Source organism: Papio anubis, chromosome 2 (assembly GCF_008728515.1).
Source record: "Papio anubis isolate 15944 chromosome 2, Panubis1.0, whole genome shotgun sequence".
Taxonomy (NCBI): Eukaryota; Metazoa; Chordata; class Mammalia; order Primates; family Cercopithecidae; genus Papio; species Papio anubis.
The window spans coordinates 98,028,765-98,048,486 of NC_044977.1; the positions used below are offsets into that span (position 1 = coordinate 98,028,765).

At 39.0% G+C, this 19,722-nt stretch overlaps 1 protein-coding gene across 5 annotated transcripts in view; it reads right to left on the reverse strand.

The window, feature by feature from the left end:
• NKTR (natural killer cell triggering receptor) overlaps positions 1-18,625 on the reverse strand; it is a 49,297-nt gene extending 30,672 nt beyond the window's left edge. For 2 of the 5 annotated variants that reach the window (XM_021934520.2, XM_021934519.2), the window contains exons 1-3: positions 18,443-18,532; positions 18,157-18,237; positions 648-722 (exon numbers count right to left, since the gene is read on the reverse strand). Coding sequence is in view for 3 of the 5 variants with exons in the window: in XM_017955542.3 (XP_017811031.2) it covers positions 648-722; positions 18,157-18,214 (133 nt within the window). In the remaining 2 variants the exon portion in view is untranslated. Of the gene's footprint in view, positions 1-647; positions 723-18,156; positions 18,238-18,442 lie in introns of all 5 variants that reach the window. The other 3 variants (XM_017955542.3, XM_003894605.4, XM_009201087.3) reach the window with 3 other exon arrangements.
• Positions 18,626-19,722: the final 1,097 nt, after the last annotated feature.

Consider the following 19,722-nt stretch of genomic DNA (forward strand, 5'->3'; position numbering starts at 1 on the left):
CAAGCTCTGCCTCCCGGGTTCAAGTGATTTTCTTGCCTCAGCCTCCCGAGTAGCTAGGATTACAGGCGCCTGCCACCACACCCAGCTAATTTTTGTAATTTTATTAGAGACAGGGTTTCACCATGTTGGCCAGGCTGGTCTTGAACTCCTGACCTCAGGTGATCCGCCTGCCTTGGCCTCCCAAAGTGCTGGGATTACAGGCTTGAGCCACCACGCCCGGCCAGTGTGTTCTAATTTTAAAGTAACATTATAGATGTTTCCCTCCCCATTTTTTCTATTTATTTAAAATTTATTGTAAAATTTGGAATACTAAATTTTTTCAAAGTAGTGAAATTCATAAAATTCCATCAAATCAGTTTTGAATGTGTGCTATTATTTTATAAACTAAAATGTATAGAGAAGATTCCATTACATAATGTAGATTCTTACTCTCTTTTTCATTTTTGAGATCATTCCTTTCTAATATCTTCCCCTTAAGAAATGCTTCCCTGATTTCATATAAAAGTCAGTATAAGTAACTCTTTTTTTTTTTTTAATTCACAAAACTAATTTCACAAGTCCATTATAATTTCAGGAAAATATCTATTCTGTTCAGCAAGGTAAAACTATAAGACACAGCTTCTCATCAGAAATAATAATTCACTTACCTGAGCACAAGCAAAGGAAGTTTTTGCATGTTTTTGGACATATGTCTGAGAAGAGCTGAAACATAATGCGACCAACTGAAATAAAATACATAGGGGAAAAAGTAGTAAGCAAGTTAAATATATCATTTTAATGGGAGAAAGAAACAGGGCTAACAAATTAGAAAGTCTATTTTTATAATTCATTTTAATTTGTTAAACGATGTAATGGGAAAGCATTTAACTGGGTGATACCTATGAACAAGAACACCACTTTATTTGTTATTGTTAAAATTTACATGCAGCCAAAGTGGTTCCAGTCCCAAAATTATAGGATTTTAAGTGTGTTTTAAAGGAACTTTGTATTATTAGATTCCTTGTAGTAGTATAGTCTCCTATCTGAACTATAATCTTCTTTAAAAATACTCTCAATAGTTGTTTGATTTATGCTTGGGCCCTTCCAGTGATGAGAGTACATCAAAAGATAGTAATTCTGGCCAGTATTGTTAAAAAGAAAGGTCTCTGTCTCTTTATTTTCAGCTTTCTTCCTTTAAGCAAGAACTGTTAAGAGCCACCTTCCTGAATTGCACCAATCACACTTAAAATTCACATTTTAAGCTAGGCATGGTGGCTCACACCTATAATCCCAGCACTTTGGGAGGCCTCTGAGGCAGGGAGGGTTGCCTGAGGTCAGGAGTTTGAGACCAGTCTGGGTAACGCAGAAGAATCCATCTCTACAAAAAATTTTAAAAATTAGCTGGGGATGGTGGCACATGCCTGTAGTCCCAGCTACTGGGGAGGCTGAGGCAGGAGGTTCACTTGAGCCCAGAATTTCAAGGCTGCAATGAGCTATGACCATGCAGTGAGCTTTGATTGTGCCATTGCACTCTAGCCTAGGTGACAGAGCAAGACTTAAAACAATGCCTCCCATTCTATTCCCTGAGAGAGCAGAAACAGAAGAGGTTATGGTTCCCTACAACAAACATGAAATTACAAGGAAAAGTCTGTAACTTCAATTTAACTATGCCAGAGAAAAATGGTTCTCAAACTTTGGTCTCAGGGTTCTTCTAAACTCATTATTGAGCTTTTGTTTATCTGGTTCATATCTATTGCTATATACCATATTAAATGTTAAAACTCAGAAATGTTTAAAACAAGAATACACAAGCACACGTTCCATTAGCTGTCAGGGCAGTGATATCATCACATATTAAAATATAATCTCTGGAAAACTTGACTGTATATTCACAAGAGAGCACAAAAGGCGAATCATAATCTATTACTATAAAAATAGTTGTGACTTTATGGACCTGTTGAAAGCATATCAATAAAATAAGAAATGCAGTTCTGATTTGCAATTAATAACTCTCGAGTTCCTTTTCCCTTTATTCTACAAGATCTTTTCCATTATAAACATTTTTATTTATTCAAAAGGACTTACAGAATAAATAAAAATTAACTGTGGACCAAGTATAAATCATGTTCAGAACAGATACAAAATGATTCTGTATCACTAAGATTGTAATTTATTCCTGGCCCTATCAGTCACTTCCTTTGAGGAGGAAACAATGATACTGCATTACAGACATCGTTAATGGGTAAAGCGGGATCATGTGAGAAGACCTTCCTGTGTCAACACTCTTAGCCTATAGCTTTAAAAGAGCCAAACTATAAAGCATTTTCAAAACTTTGTAGCTATTCTTAAAACCTAAGGGAATGAACAAAAAGACAGAAAGCAAGCAAAAAGGAGGACCTACAACTTGCAAGCAGGGAGCAATGTATCTAAAGTCATTTCAGAATTTTTAAAAAATACCTATAATATCAGTAATAGTAACCATCACCCTACTTATATAGCAACATTTTACCAGTATAATAATTGTATTTTCATCAGTCTTCATAAATCCCTGGGAAATGGCTTAGCTGGTGTCAAGTTCAAAATCATCCAGCTTTGTATACCAGAAAGACTTAGATCTTTGCAATCCCTGTAAGATGGCTACTTTTCAGGACAGAAGACATAATCCAAATAATCAAAACATAGGGCTTTTCTTAGGACCATAGTAAATTCAACATCAGGTGTTTTTTTTTTTGTTTTTTTTTTTTTCAAAAACTTGTAATGCCTCAAAATGAAAGCTGGTCAAAGTTTCAAATGTTCTTAGTTTCTCCTTAACAGATGATTGGAAATTGTGTACCCTCCAGTAGTATAATACACTTGAAAACACTTAAAATGTGATTACATTCCTATCCAATATTCAGAGAGGGACAGCTAACTAGAGTGGTTTAAAAAAAAAAAAAAAATCTCGGCTGGGCCCATAATCCCAACACTTTGGGAGGCGGAGGCAGGCAGATCACCTGAGGTCAGGAGGTCAAGACCAGCCTGGCCAACATGGTGAAACCCCATCTCTACTAAAAATACAAAAATTAGCTAGGAGTGGTGGCAGGCGCCTGTAATACCAGCTACTCGGGAGGCTGAGGCAAGAGAATCGCTCGAACCTGGGAGGTGGAAGTTGCAGTGAGCCAAGATTGCGCCACTGCACTCCAGCCTGGGCAACAGAGCAAGATTCCCATCTCAAAAAAAAAAAAAAAAAAGAAAGAAAAAACAAATCTCACCTCTAATATCTTACCCTCTTCTAGCTTGGTGCAAAAAAAAAAGTCTTTTGCCCTCTGAACCTCATGGCACAAGGGATAGAGCAGAGGTTTTTATGTCCTCTATGGCATTATGTTGTTAAGAACAAGAGGAAAAATACAACAAAACTGAATTGTTTTCACTTCAATAACATGGTGCAAGGTTAAACATTGGCACACCAGAAAAATAATTTTAAAATCCTGAAAACACACATTAACCCAATCAGGTTTGCAAGGCATGACAAAGGCTGAACTATGGATATTCAGACATTAGTTGAGTCTACTTTCTTAAGTTAAAATGTTTGTATATATGCAATTTGAAGGGATTAAAAACAAAAAGGTCAAAAAAAACACAACAAAACAGCATTATGATTTCTACCTTTATAAAGAGGTAACCTAGTATTAATTCCCTTCAAATTAAATCCTGAGATTGAACACTACAGGATACAGACCAGCAAATACTAACTCGAACTGAAGCTCATTAGCAAGATTAACAGGTTTTCAATAAACATTTTTTATTGAATTGTATTATTTTATAGAAAACAGGCTACCATGTGATGATACTTTTATTTTGAAACTCAAAATAGACAATATTTTAAAGGTATGGTCTTTAAAGAAAAAAAAGGCAATGTGGTTCATTAGTCTAGTTAGTAAATATTTTCGGTGATGGCAAGCATAAACTATGATTACAAAACATATTGAAGATAAAAAAATTAAGCTGTAATTACAATAAAGAACAGACCGGAATGAATTTGCATAAGTCTCTCTGACTCCCAAACTGATGAGAAAAATGAGTTTGCCAGTAACCCCAACTCTGTAAAGAGTTAAGAACCCCTGCTGATCATGCCTCTTTGGAAACTAACTGCTGCTGACTGAATAAATAAGATCTAAGAAAAATTTATTACTCAACAAACACTACTTATAATTTAGTGGAATTTAGTAATCTTTTAGAATCAGTCAATACTGACTGGGCACACCTGTAATACCAGTGCTTTGGGAGGCAGATGCTGGAGGATCACTTGAAACCAGGAGTTCAAGAATCAGTCAATACTATTGATAATATTCTTATACATAGTTTTCGTCCACAGAATTAATGTTATGCCAATAAATACACAGCTCTATAATGATAAGACTAAGATCTACAGTTAGTGTAAGCATTAGTATGTTGCTTTTATACATGGTTAAGGACAAAAATGACACAAAGCAGGACTAGTTTCTAAATTTAATCCGAAAATACCAACATTCAGATCCTTAAAAGTAAGACAGGGGAATAATATTAAGATTAATCAGGTAGTATCAACACATGTTAAGCTTTGGCTACAGACAGGAAAAGTCTATGCCATGGTGTAGATTCTGATTTGGCCACTAGGTGAAAGGAATAAAATCACCAAGTACACAGATGGAATAAAATCAAACATCATCTTTCAATACTGTTCCTTGTTTTCAGAAATAGTTGCGCTGGAATTGCAGAGTCAATGGTTTAAAAAGGAGACATGTATTACGTACACAGAAGATATGGTAGTTGGAAAAGTGAGCATCAGGTAGAAAAATGTTGCAGGGGTTGATATACTACAGAAGGCAGAGTAGCCCATAGAACAATTAATTACAAGCAAGGGGTGAGGAAAAGGGCAAAGGTTAAGAACAGATCACACTAGGTACGCAGAGAGCAAAATTTAGGAAGAAGATTAAGAAACAGGAGCAGCATTTCAATAACATTGGGCCATTTACTCAAATTTACTGAGATCTTACCCATATGTCAGGGAATCCAACAGCATTATATACTATTATGCCTGAGTTTCAAGAAGAATATAGTGCCTGAGTTTCAAGAAGCTCACATCTTGACTCAGAATGACACATGGAAATGCAGTTGCTACACAATATGATGAGACATAATTAGTATGAACTAAGGGCACTTATATAACCTAGGTCTGACTGATGTGTGTGAACGCAGAGAGATAGAGACCATGACTGCTTTACTTACCACTATATTCCCCAGAGACTTGCGTAGTGCCTGGTACAGAGTTAGGTGCTCAATAAGTATTTAATAATACTACTACTCAAAACAAAATTATTCAAAGACAGATTTACAAAATACACTTTCACAAATGAAGGAACACCCAAATACACATATCAAAATTATTCACTACATACCAGGAAAACGTATGTAAGTGGAGCAACACCAAGATATCAATTAATAAAGCTATTTATTTTTGGAGATGAAAACGGAAAAAAAAACCTTCCTAGTATCCAGGCAGTAGAATCATATCGCTCACAAAGAAAAAAGAAAGAAGACCAGCTTCAGACACCTTACATTACAAACTGGAGACAACTGAGCATGGTCTACCATTTTTAAGGAATAATAGTCTGTGAAATAAGAATTCTATACCTAGCAAAAGAAATACAATTACATTTTATCCTGAAATATCTATTTGAATACACATCCCTGAGATATAAGTCAAAGAATTAATGAACGAGAACTAGTAGGAAGAGTGGCATTGGGCACTGAATCTTAATACCTTACAAAATTAAACCTAAATCACTATAATTATGGTTTTAAAATAAAAGGAAATGAGGCCAGATGTTAGAGCTGCCAGGTATGACAATGCAAACAGTGTTAATTATGGTTTTAAATGTTATCAGTATTAGGAAACAAAGTTATGTAATGGCAACAGTTTTTTAAGTACCATCTAAAAATGTTCTTCCTTTGGAATAGGTAATGTTCTCATGACTCAAAAATCAGTGGAAAAACGTACAGGATGAGAAGACCTGTTCCCACCCCTATCAACAGGTACTCACTTTCATTAATTTTCTGTGTATTTTTCCAGTTTCTTTTCATACACAAGCAAATATTGATATATTATTTTTCTTCCTTTAAAAAATGGTAGATTATGCACACTGTACGGCACCTTGCTTTATTTACTTACTAACATACCATGAACTTTTCTTATGTCTGTGATATAAAAATAATTTATGTTATTTTATTTTTTAAGAGGCAGGGTCTCGCTCTGTCCCCCAGGTTGTAGTACAAAGGCACAACCTCTGCTCACTGCAGCCTCAACCTCCTGGCCTCAAGCAATCCTCCTGCCTCAGCCTCCTGAATAGGTGGGAACATAGGGGCATGCCACCATACTTGGCTAATTTTTGTATTTTTGTTGAGACAAGGTCTCACTATGTTGCCCAGGGTAAAAATAATTTCAACTGGAGAAAGGTAGTGAGGAATCAATAAAAACCAACAAGAAGGATTTGGACTGGTGAAAGAAAATACATATCCTCATACTTCATAGTGGGAATCAACAGGTAGACTTTCCTGAAGCAGACAGAGAGGAAATAAGGGTTTAAGCATACTTTTCTTTTTTTTTTTTTTTGAGACAGAGTCTCACTCTGTCACCCAGGCTGGAGTGCAGTGGCGCGATCTCGGCTCACTGCAATCTCCACCTCCTGGGTTCAAGAGAGTCTCCTGCCTCAGCCTCCCGAGTAGCTGGGATTACAGGCACCTGCCTCTATGCCCAGCTAATTTTTTGTATTCTTAGTAGAGACGGGGTTTCACCATGTTGGCCAGGCTTGTCTTGAACTCCTAACCTTGTGATTTGTCTGCCTTGGCCTCCCAAAGTGCTGGGATTACAGGCGTGAGCCACTGCGCCCAGCCAAGGGTTTAAGCATACTTGAACAGGTATTCACCGGTAGAACTAACAAAATTTTACATCTTTCAAGCTTCTTTGGTGGGAGGGGCAGCAACCTAATAAAATATATAAAACAAAGGAAATAGCAAAAAAACAAGAAATACAAGGCCAAAACAACTTAATTATTTAGTCACATGAAGCTTTTTCCATGACATGTCCATAAACACCCAGCTAAAGGTTTCCTGCAGATAGTACAAGCAAAAACTCAAAAGAGAATGTATTTACTGGCTCATGTAGTTATGACAAGGATATTAGTGCAGATCAGAGAATCAAAGAGCCAGGATGTCAGGAAATGAGGCCAGATGTTAGGGCTGCCAGGTCTGACAATGCAAAAAGTGTTAAATACCACTTATTCATCCCAATCACTTCATATAGTCATAAATATTTTCATTAATGAATAAAGCTAAAGATAAATTAATCACTTAGGAAGGTAAAAGGAAGAATACCAAAATTTAGAAAAAAGAATTATAAGATAGTATGCAGAATAAAAAACAGGCCCAATAAAGAAACTAAAATGCTGCTAACTATCCAAAAGAGTGCTGCTATTAATTCTTCAGATACAGATGAATTACTTCTAATCTTCAAGTAACATTAAAGTGTAACGCCATATCAACTGTTCTAGAGCACAGCAAAAGATGAAAAGTTTAACTTTTTCAAAACAAAGTAAAACTGAAACCAAAGCCTGGGAGAGATGATATAAAACAAATTTAAAACCCCATATGCCAATCTCATTTTAAAAGAGACACTATTCAATATTAGGAAATCTAATATAGTTTATTGACGTGAAGGAAAAATCCTATAAAAATCCCATGAGAGAAAAAAAAAACAAAAAAAAAACCCATGATAGAAACCAAAAGCCCACGGTGAAATTCAACATTCATATCTACTACAGAAACAAAATATATTTTAAAAAAGAAAAATATAAATTAGAAAAAAGAAATTCAACATTCATTCCTTTATATAACACGCATATTCTCAGATACCTTTCAAATCAACAATCAGCAGTATGTTTAATGGTGAAACACTCCTATAACATTAATTCCACTGAAGAAGAAACAAGTCAAAAGTAGTTGTTAGCATCACTACTGTTTAATGCTGTTTCAGAAATTCCAGTCAACGCAAGCTGGGTGTGGTGGCTCACGCCCATAATCCCAGCACTTTGGGAGGTTGAGGCAGGTGGATCACCTGAGGTCGGGAGTTCGAGACCAGCCTGATCAATATGGAGAAACCCTGTCTCTACTAAAAATACAAAATTAGCAGGTGTGGTGGCACACTCCTGTAATCCCAGCTACTTGAAAGGCTGAGGCAGGAGAATCACTTGAAAGCGGAAGGCAGAGGTTGCGGTGAGCGGAGATTGTGCCATTTTGCGTTTCAGCCTGGGCAACAAGAGCAAAACTCCATCTCGAAAAAAAAAAAAAAAGGAAATTCTAGTCAATGTAAGTAGACAAGAGGACAATATGAGAGATTTACAAGTAAAAAAGAGCACATTTATCATCATTTGAAACATTATACACCTAGAAAGTCCAAAAGAACCAACTGAAATACCAACAAATACTGAAGTTGTTGATATTGATATTACGACAAACAAAAACAAGTAGAAAAAAAAATACAGTAAAAATCACATTCTCAAAAGCAACAAGAAACATTCTAACTACATAACCATAAGAGTATAGGATCTATAAAAACAAAACTCCAACTTTCAGAGGCATAATGCCAACCTGAATAAAGGGAGAGATACCTTGTTCTTGGACAAGACTCAAAATTGCAAATGTGCCCAATATTCTCTAGAGTAACCTATAATAACTTAATTGCAACCTTCAAAAATACCAGTGAGACTTCTGAGGGAACTTGACAAAATGATCCTAAAGGTTGTCTGAAAGAATAAATGTGCAATTCCCCTGCTTGAACTTTTGTTTCGAAATTTTCAAATCTACAAAGATGTTTTGCCGTATTTATCTCTCTCTATACACACAATCTTCTGGAACAAACTGAAAGTTAAAGACACGGTGACACTTCACCCCTAATTATTAATACTTTAGCTTATACTCCTAAAGAATAAACATATTCTGCTACTTAAATCCAAAACCATTACTACACCCAAGGAATTTAATAGTGATTATCATCTACTCCATAATTGTGGCATAATATGAAATATTACATTTGACCTCTGTCCCCAGTTTCTAGCAGAGTGCTCCTAAAACTTGTAATTTTCTAAGTGATAGGACTGATAGCAGCATCTTTTGTTCTATTTGATTCCTCCCCCTCCCCCTCCTTCTCCTTCTCCTTCTTCTTCCTCTTCTTCTTCTTCTTCTTTTTTTTTTTTTGATGTAAGAGTCTTGCTCTATTGCCCAGGCAGGAGTTGCAGTGATCTCAGCTCACTGCAACCTCCACCTCCGAGGTTCAAGCAATTCTCCTGCCTCAGCCTCCTGAGTAGCTGTGATTACAGGTGCTCGCCACCATGCCCAGCTAATTTTTGTTACTTCTTTTTAGTGGAGTCAGTGTTTCACCATGTTGGCCAGTCTGGAACTCCTGACCTCAAGTGATCTGCCTGCCTCGGCCTCCCAAAGTGCTGGGATTACAGGCATGAGCCACCACAACCAGCCTACTATTTGATCTTTCTTTCAGATTCTTGACAGAGAACACTTAAATCCCTTAGCATTCGCATCCAAAGAAGAGACTCTTGGCAGACCCCTAGATAGCTTCATGATAGGGGCTGGTTGCCAGAAAAACCATGCCTTGGTTAGAGGTCTAAATGTTCAGCCTCACTTTCCAACCTTCAGAGAGAGAAGAGGAGCTGGAGATTCACTTAATAATTGATCACACATATGCAATCATACACATGATGAAATAACTGACCATACATACATATGTTTTTAGCCACAAAACCCCCTAACTGGCAGGGTTTAGAGAGAGCTTCCAGATTGGAGAACACAATGAGTGAGGGTGGCACGTCCAGAAGGCCCATGCATCTCCCCACCCTCTGTACCTACCATACCTTGCCCTAGACATCTCTTCCGTTTGGTTGTTCCTGAGTTATATCCTTTATAATAAACCAGTTGTGGTAAGCAAATTGGCTTCCTAAGTTCTGTGAGCTGCTCTAGCAAATTACTGAAGCTGAGAACGGGGTTATAGGAATCCCTAATTTACAGCTGGTTGGTCAGAAGTAAGAGTGACTCAGAGGCTGGGCACAGTGGCTCATGGAGGCCGAGGCGGATGGATTACCTGAGGTCAGGAGTTTAGGACCAGCCTGGCCAACATGGTGAAACCCTGTATCTAATAAAAAATACAAAAATGAGCCGGGAGTGGTGGCAGGCGCCTATAATCCCAGCTACTTGGGAGGCCGAGGCATGAGAATCGCTTGAACTCGGGAGGCAGAGGTTGCAGTGAGCCAAGATCGCACCATTGCACTCCAGCCTGGATGACAAGAGCGAAACTCCGTCTCAAAAAAAAAAAAAAAAAAAAAAGTGACTCAGGACTTGCGACTGGCATGCCCGCAGTGGGAGCAGTCTTGTGGAACTGATTTCTCTTAACAGGTGGAATATGACACTAACTCCAGGTAGATAGTGTCCAGAATCAAATTGAACTGTTGGACACTTAGTTGGCTTTGAAGAATCTGTTACTGTGGGAAAAAACTCCTCATAATAGTCCATATTCAAATTTACCCAACCACCCCTACAATGCCCTTTCTGTGTTTTCCCCTTTTCATTCTTTTTAACGGCTGAATGGAATTCTGTTGTTTGGCTGTACCAAATTTTACTCAACCAATCCTCAACTGATTAGCATTTGAGTTCCTTCTAGTTTACTGACAAATATACACCTATTTTTTAAAATCCAGGAACCTCATTCAAGCATTATATACCCATTTGGTTTTCATAGGTTGGCCTCTTTTAATGTAAAACAGTCTCCATCTCCCATCTTTTTTTTTTTTTTTTTGGCACCCTATTAGAAAGCATGTCAGTTTGAACTGTTAAAGTACCTTTATAACTGAGATATTAGCCACATCTTAGTTGTAAAGGAATTTTCCTCCATTTTAAATTAATAATCTGTTGGATGATACTTCGCACACAGCACAACTTTTCACCTGTGGTTTGGCCACTGATGACTACTTTCTGAACCAGTTATTACCCTGGGGGTTGCAAAATGATGATTTTTCTGATTCCATCAATTCTTCTGTATCTATCAAACTTGAATCTTTCTGTTAAGAGGTGCACGCACCCACCCCATGTCAAGAGCAACACGGTATCAAGAGAAAAAGGGGCCTGGATCCCTCACATGGACAGCCCTGATCTGCTGAGTCTGAGTCCTGTGTGACAGAAAAGCAAAACTTTTTTATTGTTTTAAGTATTGTTATTTAACCTTTATGTTAGAACCAATCTTAACATTTAGCCTAACTAGTACAAGGTATCTTCACATGAGGGTAAACTATACAGTCACTAAAAGTGATTACATATCAGAGGGCTGAGGTGGGAGGATCACTTGAGGCCAGGAGTTTGCGGCTACACCACACTATGATCTTGCCTGTGAATAACCACAGTACTCCAGCAGGAGCAACACAGTGATACTCTGTCTCTAAAGAAAAAGTAAAAGGAAATTTTTTTTTAGGGATAGTATCTCACTATGTTGCCCAGGCTGGTTGGTTTCTAACTCCTATGCTCAAGCAATCCTCCTGCCTTGGCCTCCCGAAGGCCAAGGCATGAGCCACTGTGCCCGGCCAAGAAAAAAATAAAAATTTAAAATAAAAGTAAAGATAAAATATTAAAGTTAAAAAGTGATTAAAGATTAATTGGTGTTTAATAAAATAAACATTGCTGAATTAAGAATCAGGCTTCAATTCTTTGTACAAGTATACATACATAGTTAAGGAGTGAAAGCAGGAATTCAGGATTTCACTCTACAGCACTAAGTCTCTTGGACTTTAAGATACAGTCTCTGGGAACAAAAGGGACCAAAATCAAAGTTCTACCTGCACAATACCTAAGTCTGAAAGCCCCTTAACTCGACTTAGTGTCCATACTCCTGCACATGCAATGCTTAAAGCAACTTTGAAAAAAAAAGTCAGATACTGTGCTATATATACTTAACAAATACAGACTGCTCTGTAAGAACAGTGATAGATTTTTAAGAAACATTGCATTATCGAAAATCACACACAAAAACAACTGTTTCCATAGAAAAATGGGAACTGGGGGGGGGACAAGGGAGTTTCTAGTTGCAGTAAAAGTATTTTTTTCTTTAGGAGTATCAATAATAAATTTTAGCTATTAAGAGGACATTATAAAATCTAAACATCATTGAGGAAACCCTACAACTGACCACACCTCATTTCTGCCTCCATTCCCAGCACCATCATTAGCATAGTGGCCTTCAAATCAGTTAGGACAAACAAGAATGACTCAGAGCAGCAGTGCTATGCAACTGCTCTTCTCTCCCACGCCACTCTTCACCACCTGCTTATCCGATTGTTATACCAAACAGCAGTGTGCCTAATTAAAATTGTGCTCCTTAATCCACCCTATTAGAGTAGGTTCATGTTACAAAAACACAATCTATAAGATGACATTATTTAATTACTCTGCTCAACAATCTTATTATGTAAGCACTATTACACTGGAGTCCTATTATTAGGTTAATAATAGAACTAATAGCTTAATGAGCATATACAGTGCAAGTCATTTACATTTCAGGCCATTGCATCTAGTCACTCTACTCATGAGCTTATGACCTAGGGTGACCTTGAGAGAGGAGATGCTTTTCTCCTACTCCCTCAGTACAAACCAGATCCCACATGCTTCTCTTAAAGTAAGAGTTATTTTGAATGTGAGTCTAAAATTAGTTTAATTTTGAATATAAGCAAATTTTCCTGTCCTGTTAGCTTTGGAACCAAATGAAGAACAAAATTGTATAGTACTTCCATTTCACAAAGAGGTTGTTAAACGGCTTGACCAAGGACAGAAGTAGTACTCAAACATTTGCCTGAATCCTTTGTCACCTCTTAAGACTAATTTCTTGGTATCACTTCCAAATACTTTACAATGTTTGCTAAAAACACATTTTCAAGTCTATTTTTATGAATCTTAAGCAGTAAAGCAAATCCAAACATAACAGTAATTATAGTAAACGTATATAGTTAAACATACCAACTAAAAGACATTCTCAGTGTGGGCAAGACCCATCTATTTGTTATCTACAAGAAATCCACTTTAAATATTATATAGAAAGGTTAAAAGTAAAAGGATTGAAAATGATATACCATGTAAACACTAATAAAACTGGAGTAACTATATTCATATCTAAGGCAAAGGAAACTTCAGAGCCAGGAAAGTTACTAGGAATATAAGGTGTCATTACATAATAATAAGAGTTCACTAAGAAGACAACAATCCTAAATATGTATGCACCCACCTAAGAGCCTCAAAATAAATGAAGCAAAAACTAAAAGAACTTAAAAGAGAAATACGGCTGGGCATGGTGGCTCATGCCTGTAATCCCACCACTTCTGGAGGCTGAGGCAGGTGGACTGCTTGGGCGCAGGAGTTTAAGACCAGCCTGGGCATCATGAAGAAACCCTGTCTCTACTAAAAATACAAAAAATTAGCCAAGCATGGTAGCTCACACCTGTAGTCCCAGCTACTGGGGAGGCAGAGGCACGAGAATCACTTGAACCAGGGAAGTAGAAGTAGAGGGTGCAGTGAGCCGAGATCATGCCACTGCACTCCAGCATTCCAGCCCGGGCAACAGAGCAAGACTCAGTCTCAAAAACAAAAAAAACAAAAAAAGGAGAGAAATAGATAAATCCACAATTATAGTTGCAGACTTCAATACTCTTGGTAATCAGTAAACAAGCAGAAAATCAGAAAAGATATAAAAGAACTGACCAACACTAATAGCCAACTGGATTTAACTGACATTTATAGAACACTCTACACAAAAACAGCAGAATGTACATTCTTTTCAAGTGCACGAAGAACTGAAATCATGTGTGTTCTCTAGTCATAATGGAATTAAATTAGAAGTCATTTGAGACTGTCTCAAAAAAAAAAAAAGGCATCAAATCAACAATCTATGCTTCAACATTAAGAAACTAGAAAAAGAACAAAATAAAAACTGAAGCAAGCATTAGAAAGATAGAAAGAAAGAAATCAATGAAATTGAAAACAAAAATAGAAACAAAATTCAATCAGATCAAAATCCGGTTCTTTGAAAATGTAAAATAAATAAACCTCTAGTCAGACTGACAAAGGAAAAAGACAAAAGGCAAAATTATCAATATCAGGAATGAAAAGAGACATCACTACAGACTCCACAGATATTAAAAGAGGCTGTGGCAAACAACTCTAAGCACATAAACTTGACAACTTAGATAAAATGCACCAATTTCTTATTAATAAAAACCACAGGCTGGGCGTGGTGGCTCACACCTGTAATTCTAGCACTTTGGGAGGCCAAGGCGGGCAGATCACCTGAGGTCAGGGGTTTGAGACTGGCCTGGCCAACATGGCAAAACCCCGTCTCTACTAAAAAATACAAAAATTTGCCAGGTGTGATGGCAGGTGCCTATAATCTCAGCTACTCGGGAGGCTGAGGCAGCAGAATCATCTGAACTTGGGAGGCGGAGGTTGCAGTGAGCCAAGATTGTGTCACTGTACTCCAGCCTAGGTGACAGAGTGAGACCCCGTCTCAAAAACAAACAAACACAAACAAACAAAATTTTAAAACCCCACAAACTACCAACACCAAAAAAAAAAAAAAAGACGATGTAAATATTCTTACATCTATTAAATCAAAATCTTAAATGACTAAACAAAATTATAAGGAACAATCCTGGAATCATTTCAAAAACCATCTTAATAGATTCAGAGAAAAACTCATACACAATTTAAAGACTTTTAAAATATATACCTGCATTTATTCAGTGGCTTTATAATTCAATAGTTAACTTATTTGCTATAAAATGTGCACATTTCTATGGACAGTAATTGAAAAGACATAATGTGCTGTATTCACCTGAATTTTTATCAATACTTCTTCATCTCTCATTAATGTGGACAGTGTGGCCATTCTTAAAATGATCTTTCCTTATCAAAGTAAATCAAAGATACTGTTTTGTATTTATATCAAGTGAATTATTAACTATACAAGTAGTCAACAGTATTACTTGAGTAAATACATACTGACATATGGATTAATGGTTAAATCCTACAAAACAGGATATGATACTTCATACAAGTGAAGTGATCCTTAAAAGTTGTGTAAAATCGGCTGGGTGCAGTAGTTCATGCCTGTAATACCGGCACTTTGGGAGGCCGAGGTGGGCAGATCACTTGAGGTAAGGAGTTCGGACCAGCCTGACCAACATGGTGAAACCCCATCTAAAATACATAACCCCATACTAAAAATACAAAAATTAGCCAGGGGTGGTGGCGCATGCTGTAATCCCAGCTACTGGGGAGGCTGCGGCAGGAGAACTGCTTGAACCTGGGAGGTGGAGGTTGCACTGAGCCGAGATGGCGCCCCTGCACTCCAGCCTGGGTGAAAAAGTGAGACTTCGTCTCAAAAAAAAAAAAAGGTTGTATAAAACCCATTATTTAGTTAATATACTCAAAAAGTGCTAGTATTTTATGAGACTGAATCATATGAAATTGCCAATTATTAAATGATTAAACCTAGAACAATGTAAGCACTGCATTCCTTGTTTTGTATGATTCAGCATTCTCAAGAGTGCTAATCACATCTACCCATCTATCACAATGAATTACCTTGGATGTTGAGGACTGAGGTTCATTGAACATTTGTCAAACATTTTCTGGAGATTTTTCACAACACAGGTTATGTGCAAATCTAGGACCTCAACATTTACTAGGAAAGGAGTACTTAACATAACTACAGAAATTTTTACTTGTACTTTTCTTAAGCTTTTTAAATTTCTTTTTTTGAATTTTTTTTTAGAAATAGGATCTTGCTCTGTTGACTAAGCTGGGGTGCAGTGGTGCAATCATAGCTCATGGCAGCCTTAAATTCCTGAGCTCAAGCCATCCTTCCACCTCACACTTCCAAGTACAGGTGAGCACCACCATGCCTGGCTAACTAAAAAAAATTATATTTGTAGAGACAGGGTCTTGCTATATTGTCCAGGCTGGTCTCAAACTCCTGGCTTCAAGCAATCCTCCTGCCTGAGCCTCCCCAAGTACTGGGATTACTGGTATGAGCGCCACCGTACTTTTATCTTTCAGCAATCTACTATTTTGTTTTCCTTTTCTTTTCTTTTTTTTTGAGACAGGGTCTCGCTCCCTTACCCAGGCTGACATGCAGTGGTATAATCTCTACTCACTGCAACCTTCGCTTACCAAGCTCAAGCAATCCTCCAGTCTCAGCCTCCCAAGTAGCTGGGACTACAGGCAAAAACTCAGAGAGCCACCACGCCCAGCTAATTTTTGTATTTTTTGTAGAGATGGGGTTCACCATGTTGGCCAGGCTGATCTCGAACTCCTGAGCTCAAAATGATCCACCCGCGTCTGCCTCCCAAAGTTTTGGGATTATAGGCGTGAGTCACCAAGCCTGGCCTATTTCTAATTCTTAACAAAAAATAACCCTGTTATCTGACGCATGGATTCACTACAGAATAAAGATTAAAGTCCATCAAGGCTTTCTAGTAACTCTAACTTAAAAACAAAGATCAATCAAGGCTAAAAACATTAAAGAGAGAGAAGGCAACCAAATTTCTAGGATTATCTCATTCCTTTGCTCAAAACTCTTTAATATCTTCCTACCTCACTGAGTCAGTCCTACAGGCCCTTTCCTACTATTCTCTTCCCTCTTCTACTCCAGCCACACTGGGTACCTTGCTGTCCCTCAAACATGCAAGTACAGTCCTCTATTGTTTAATAACCAGGACGGATTCTGAGAAATGTGTAATTAGGCAATTTCATCATTGTGTGAACATCATGGAATGTACTCAAACGCATCTAGATGGTACGGCCTACTACACACCTAAGCTATATGGTCTATTTGCTCCTAGGCTACAAACCTGTACAGGATGTTACTCCACTGAATACCGTAGGCAACTTTAACACAATGAAGTATTTGTGTATGTAAACATAGGTAAACATTAAAAAGTTACACACAAAAAAGTATTCTATATAAGACCACTGTTAAGAGACAGAAATGTCATTTGGCGCCTGACTGTATACTACTTCTCACCTCAGGGCTGTGCTGTTTCCCTCTACCACGAATGCTCTTCTTAAATATGGCTCACTTCATCTCTTTCTGATACCTGCTTAAATGTCATCTTCTCAAAATGGCCTTGTCTGACCAACTTATTAAAATAGTATCCCAACTGCAAGTCACTGTTTTCTTCCTAGTTGTCTGTCTTCCCCCCAATAGAATATAAACTATAAAAGGAAGAGTGGCCTTTGTTTTATGTGCTGCTCTATCTCCAGACCCTACAACAGTAGCAGGTTCTCATAAGAATATGCAGAACAAGATGTTGCACAGTGTATATATATGCCTCCAATTAAAACTTCTGTCACAGATAACAAAAAAACCTAAGAAAACAGTTTGAAACCCTGCACGCTCTGCTACTTAGAATAAAGTAACTATGCTCTAGAAGGAAATGTTTCATTTTCAAAAAAATACACTTTAACAAATGGCTGGACTCCCAAAAGACAAAACAGTAACGCTAAGTGCATGCATGCTGCAATTCTGCTGATACAGAATGCTCTGGTTTATCACAAAGGACGTTCATTAAGCCATTTTCCCAGGAACCACGAAATTCTAGCTAAAGATTCTTAAGGAAAAATAGAGGCAGCGTTAACATTAAAGTAGTGATATATCGTGATTAGGAAACACACATTTCCTACTAGTTGAAACTTCATAGCACCAAGCAAGATAACCGGAAATCGGATCGGAAGTGTCTGCCCCACGGAGACACTGGGAGAGAAAAAGTCCTCAAAGAACTGCACCTCCTTTTCTTGGCGCCAGGCTGGCTACTAGGACTCAGTCCGGAGATGCAGGGGGCGGTGTGGGGTTTGGGAGGAAGAGGCCTGGACTGCGAGTTTGGGGTGTGCCCAGGCCACCTTCCTCTCCCACTGATTTTCTCTCAAGAGAAAATGGAAAGTTGACTGCGCCTCCTACCCGCTCCCAAAAAGGACGGGGGGAGGGTTACTGAGGGTAGACCCCTCCCCTTCGCCTAGGCAGGCCTCGGCCCCAGCAGCGCTCCCCAGTCTCCAGCTCACCCGGCTCCCGGTTGATCTCGATGTCGAAGTGGCACTGCGGCCGGTCCTGCGCCCCCATCGCGACCGAGGTGGCGGCAAGAGCTGGGAGAGAGGGGGAGGAAAGCGGTCAGGGCAGGGACGAGGGCGGGGGCGAGGGCAGGGGCGAGGGCGGGGCTGAGACGAAGTCCGCGCCACGGTGCCTCACGCCGGCCCGTCGCAACAGCGCAGGAGGCCAAGACGAGGCCCCCTCCCGCCCCAGGCCTCGCGGCTCCCACGCAGCGCGTACGCATGCGGGAGAGCTCTTCACCTGGCTGGCCTCCAGCCTGAGCGGGTCCCAGTGAGCAGAGGAGAAAGCACTGCCACTGCAGCCAGACCCCAACGCCGCTAACGGAACGCCACCTCCTCCTCCGGGCCCGGCCTCCCAATGCCACGCTAAATCCCGCGAGAGTCGGGACAAATACCGCGAGAGTACAGGCTAGATGGGGGTGGTCAACCGGAGGTGGTGGCAGCGGGGGCGCACCCTCGGGGGCGTGTCTGAGGAGCTCTCGAGGAGCCTCCAGCCGGCCCTCCTATACCTGCGCGCTCCCTGTTTGCCCCCCGCTTTGAAGTCAGTCGCCCAATGTGAAAGCCGTGGATGCGCCTGCGCCCTCCGTCTCGTCCGGCTGTGAGCGTCTGCGGCATTTTCGAATACCGCGAGACTTCCCTGTTTCTGAGCGCTGTGAAGGAGCTGAGTGAATTGAGGCTTTGAGTTTTCGTTAGCCAAGAGGTCGTGTCACTCTGTGTTCCTGTTGGCCGGGGATGGTTATGTCCGTGTCCTACTGTTAGGTCTTTTAGGCTGAGGAATGTGTTCCTTCCCGCTTTGGCACCAGCGTCACTGGCACCGTTTCTGTTCTGTGCTAATTGGCCATTCTGCATCTTTTCTGAAGTTTCAGTTCCAGTCTTTGCGCGTTTTTAAATCTGGTTCTTCGTGTTTAACAGCTCTGGATACAAATGTTTTGTTAGATAGATATATGTATGTTCTGAATAAAAATCTTTTGTTACATAAATGATTGCGAAGTCTTTCTCCCAATCTGGGCCTGTCGTTTCATTGTTTTGAGTATGTTTTTGGCAAAGTTGTTTTTAATTCTGGTGAAGTCAATCTTTTATTGTTTGTGCTTTTTCTGTGCTAGGAAATCTCTGCCTACCTCAAGTTCGTGAAGATATTCTGTGTTCTCATATATGTTTTACATAGTCTTTTACGTGTAAGTCTACAATCTAATAGCATTATTTTTTGCTTATGTTGTCAAGTGTCACATTTTCCTATCGGGATATACAGTCGTTCCATTACCATTTGTTGAAAAGACTCTTACACATTGAATTACCTTAGCCTTGTGACCATATTTGTGTGGGTCTATTTCTGGATTTTTGTTCCAATGATCTGTGTATCAGTACCACACTATCGTTTAAGTTTTTTAACTATAAAATATACATTACATTAAAGTTGCCATTTTAACCATTTTTAAGTGTACAGTTCACTGGCATTAATTGTATTTCACACGGTTGTGCAACCCTCAGTACCGACCATCCATCCACAGAACATTTTCCATC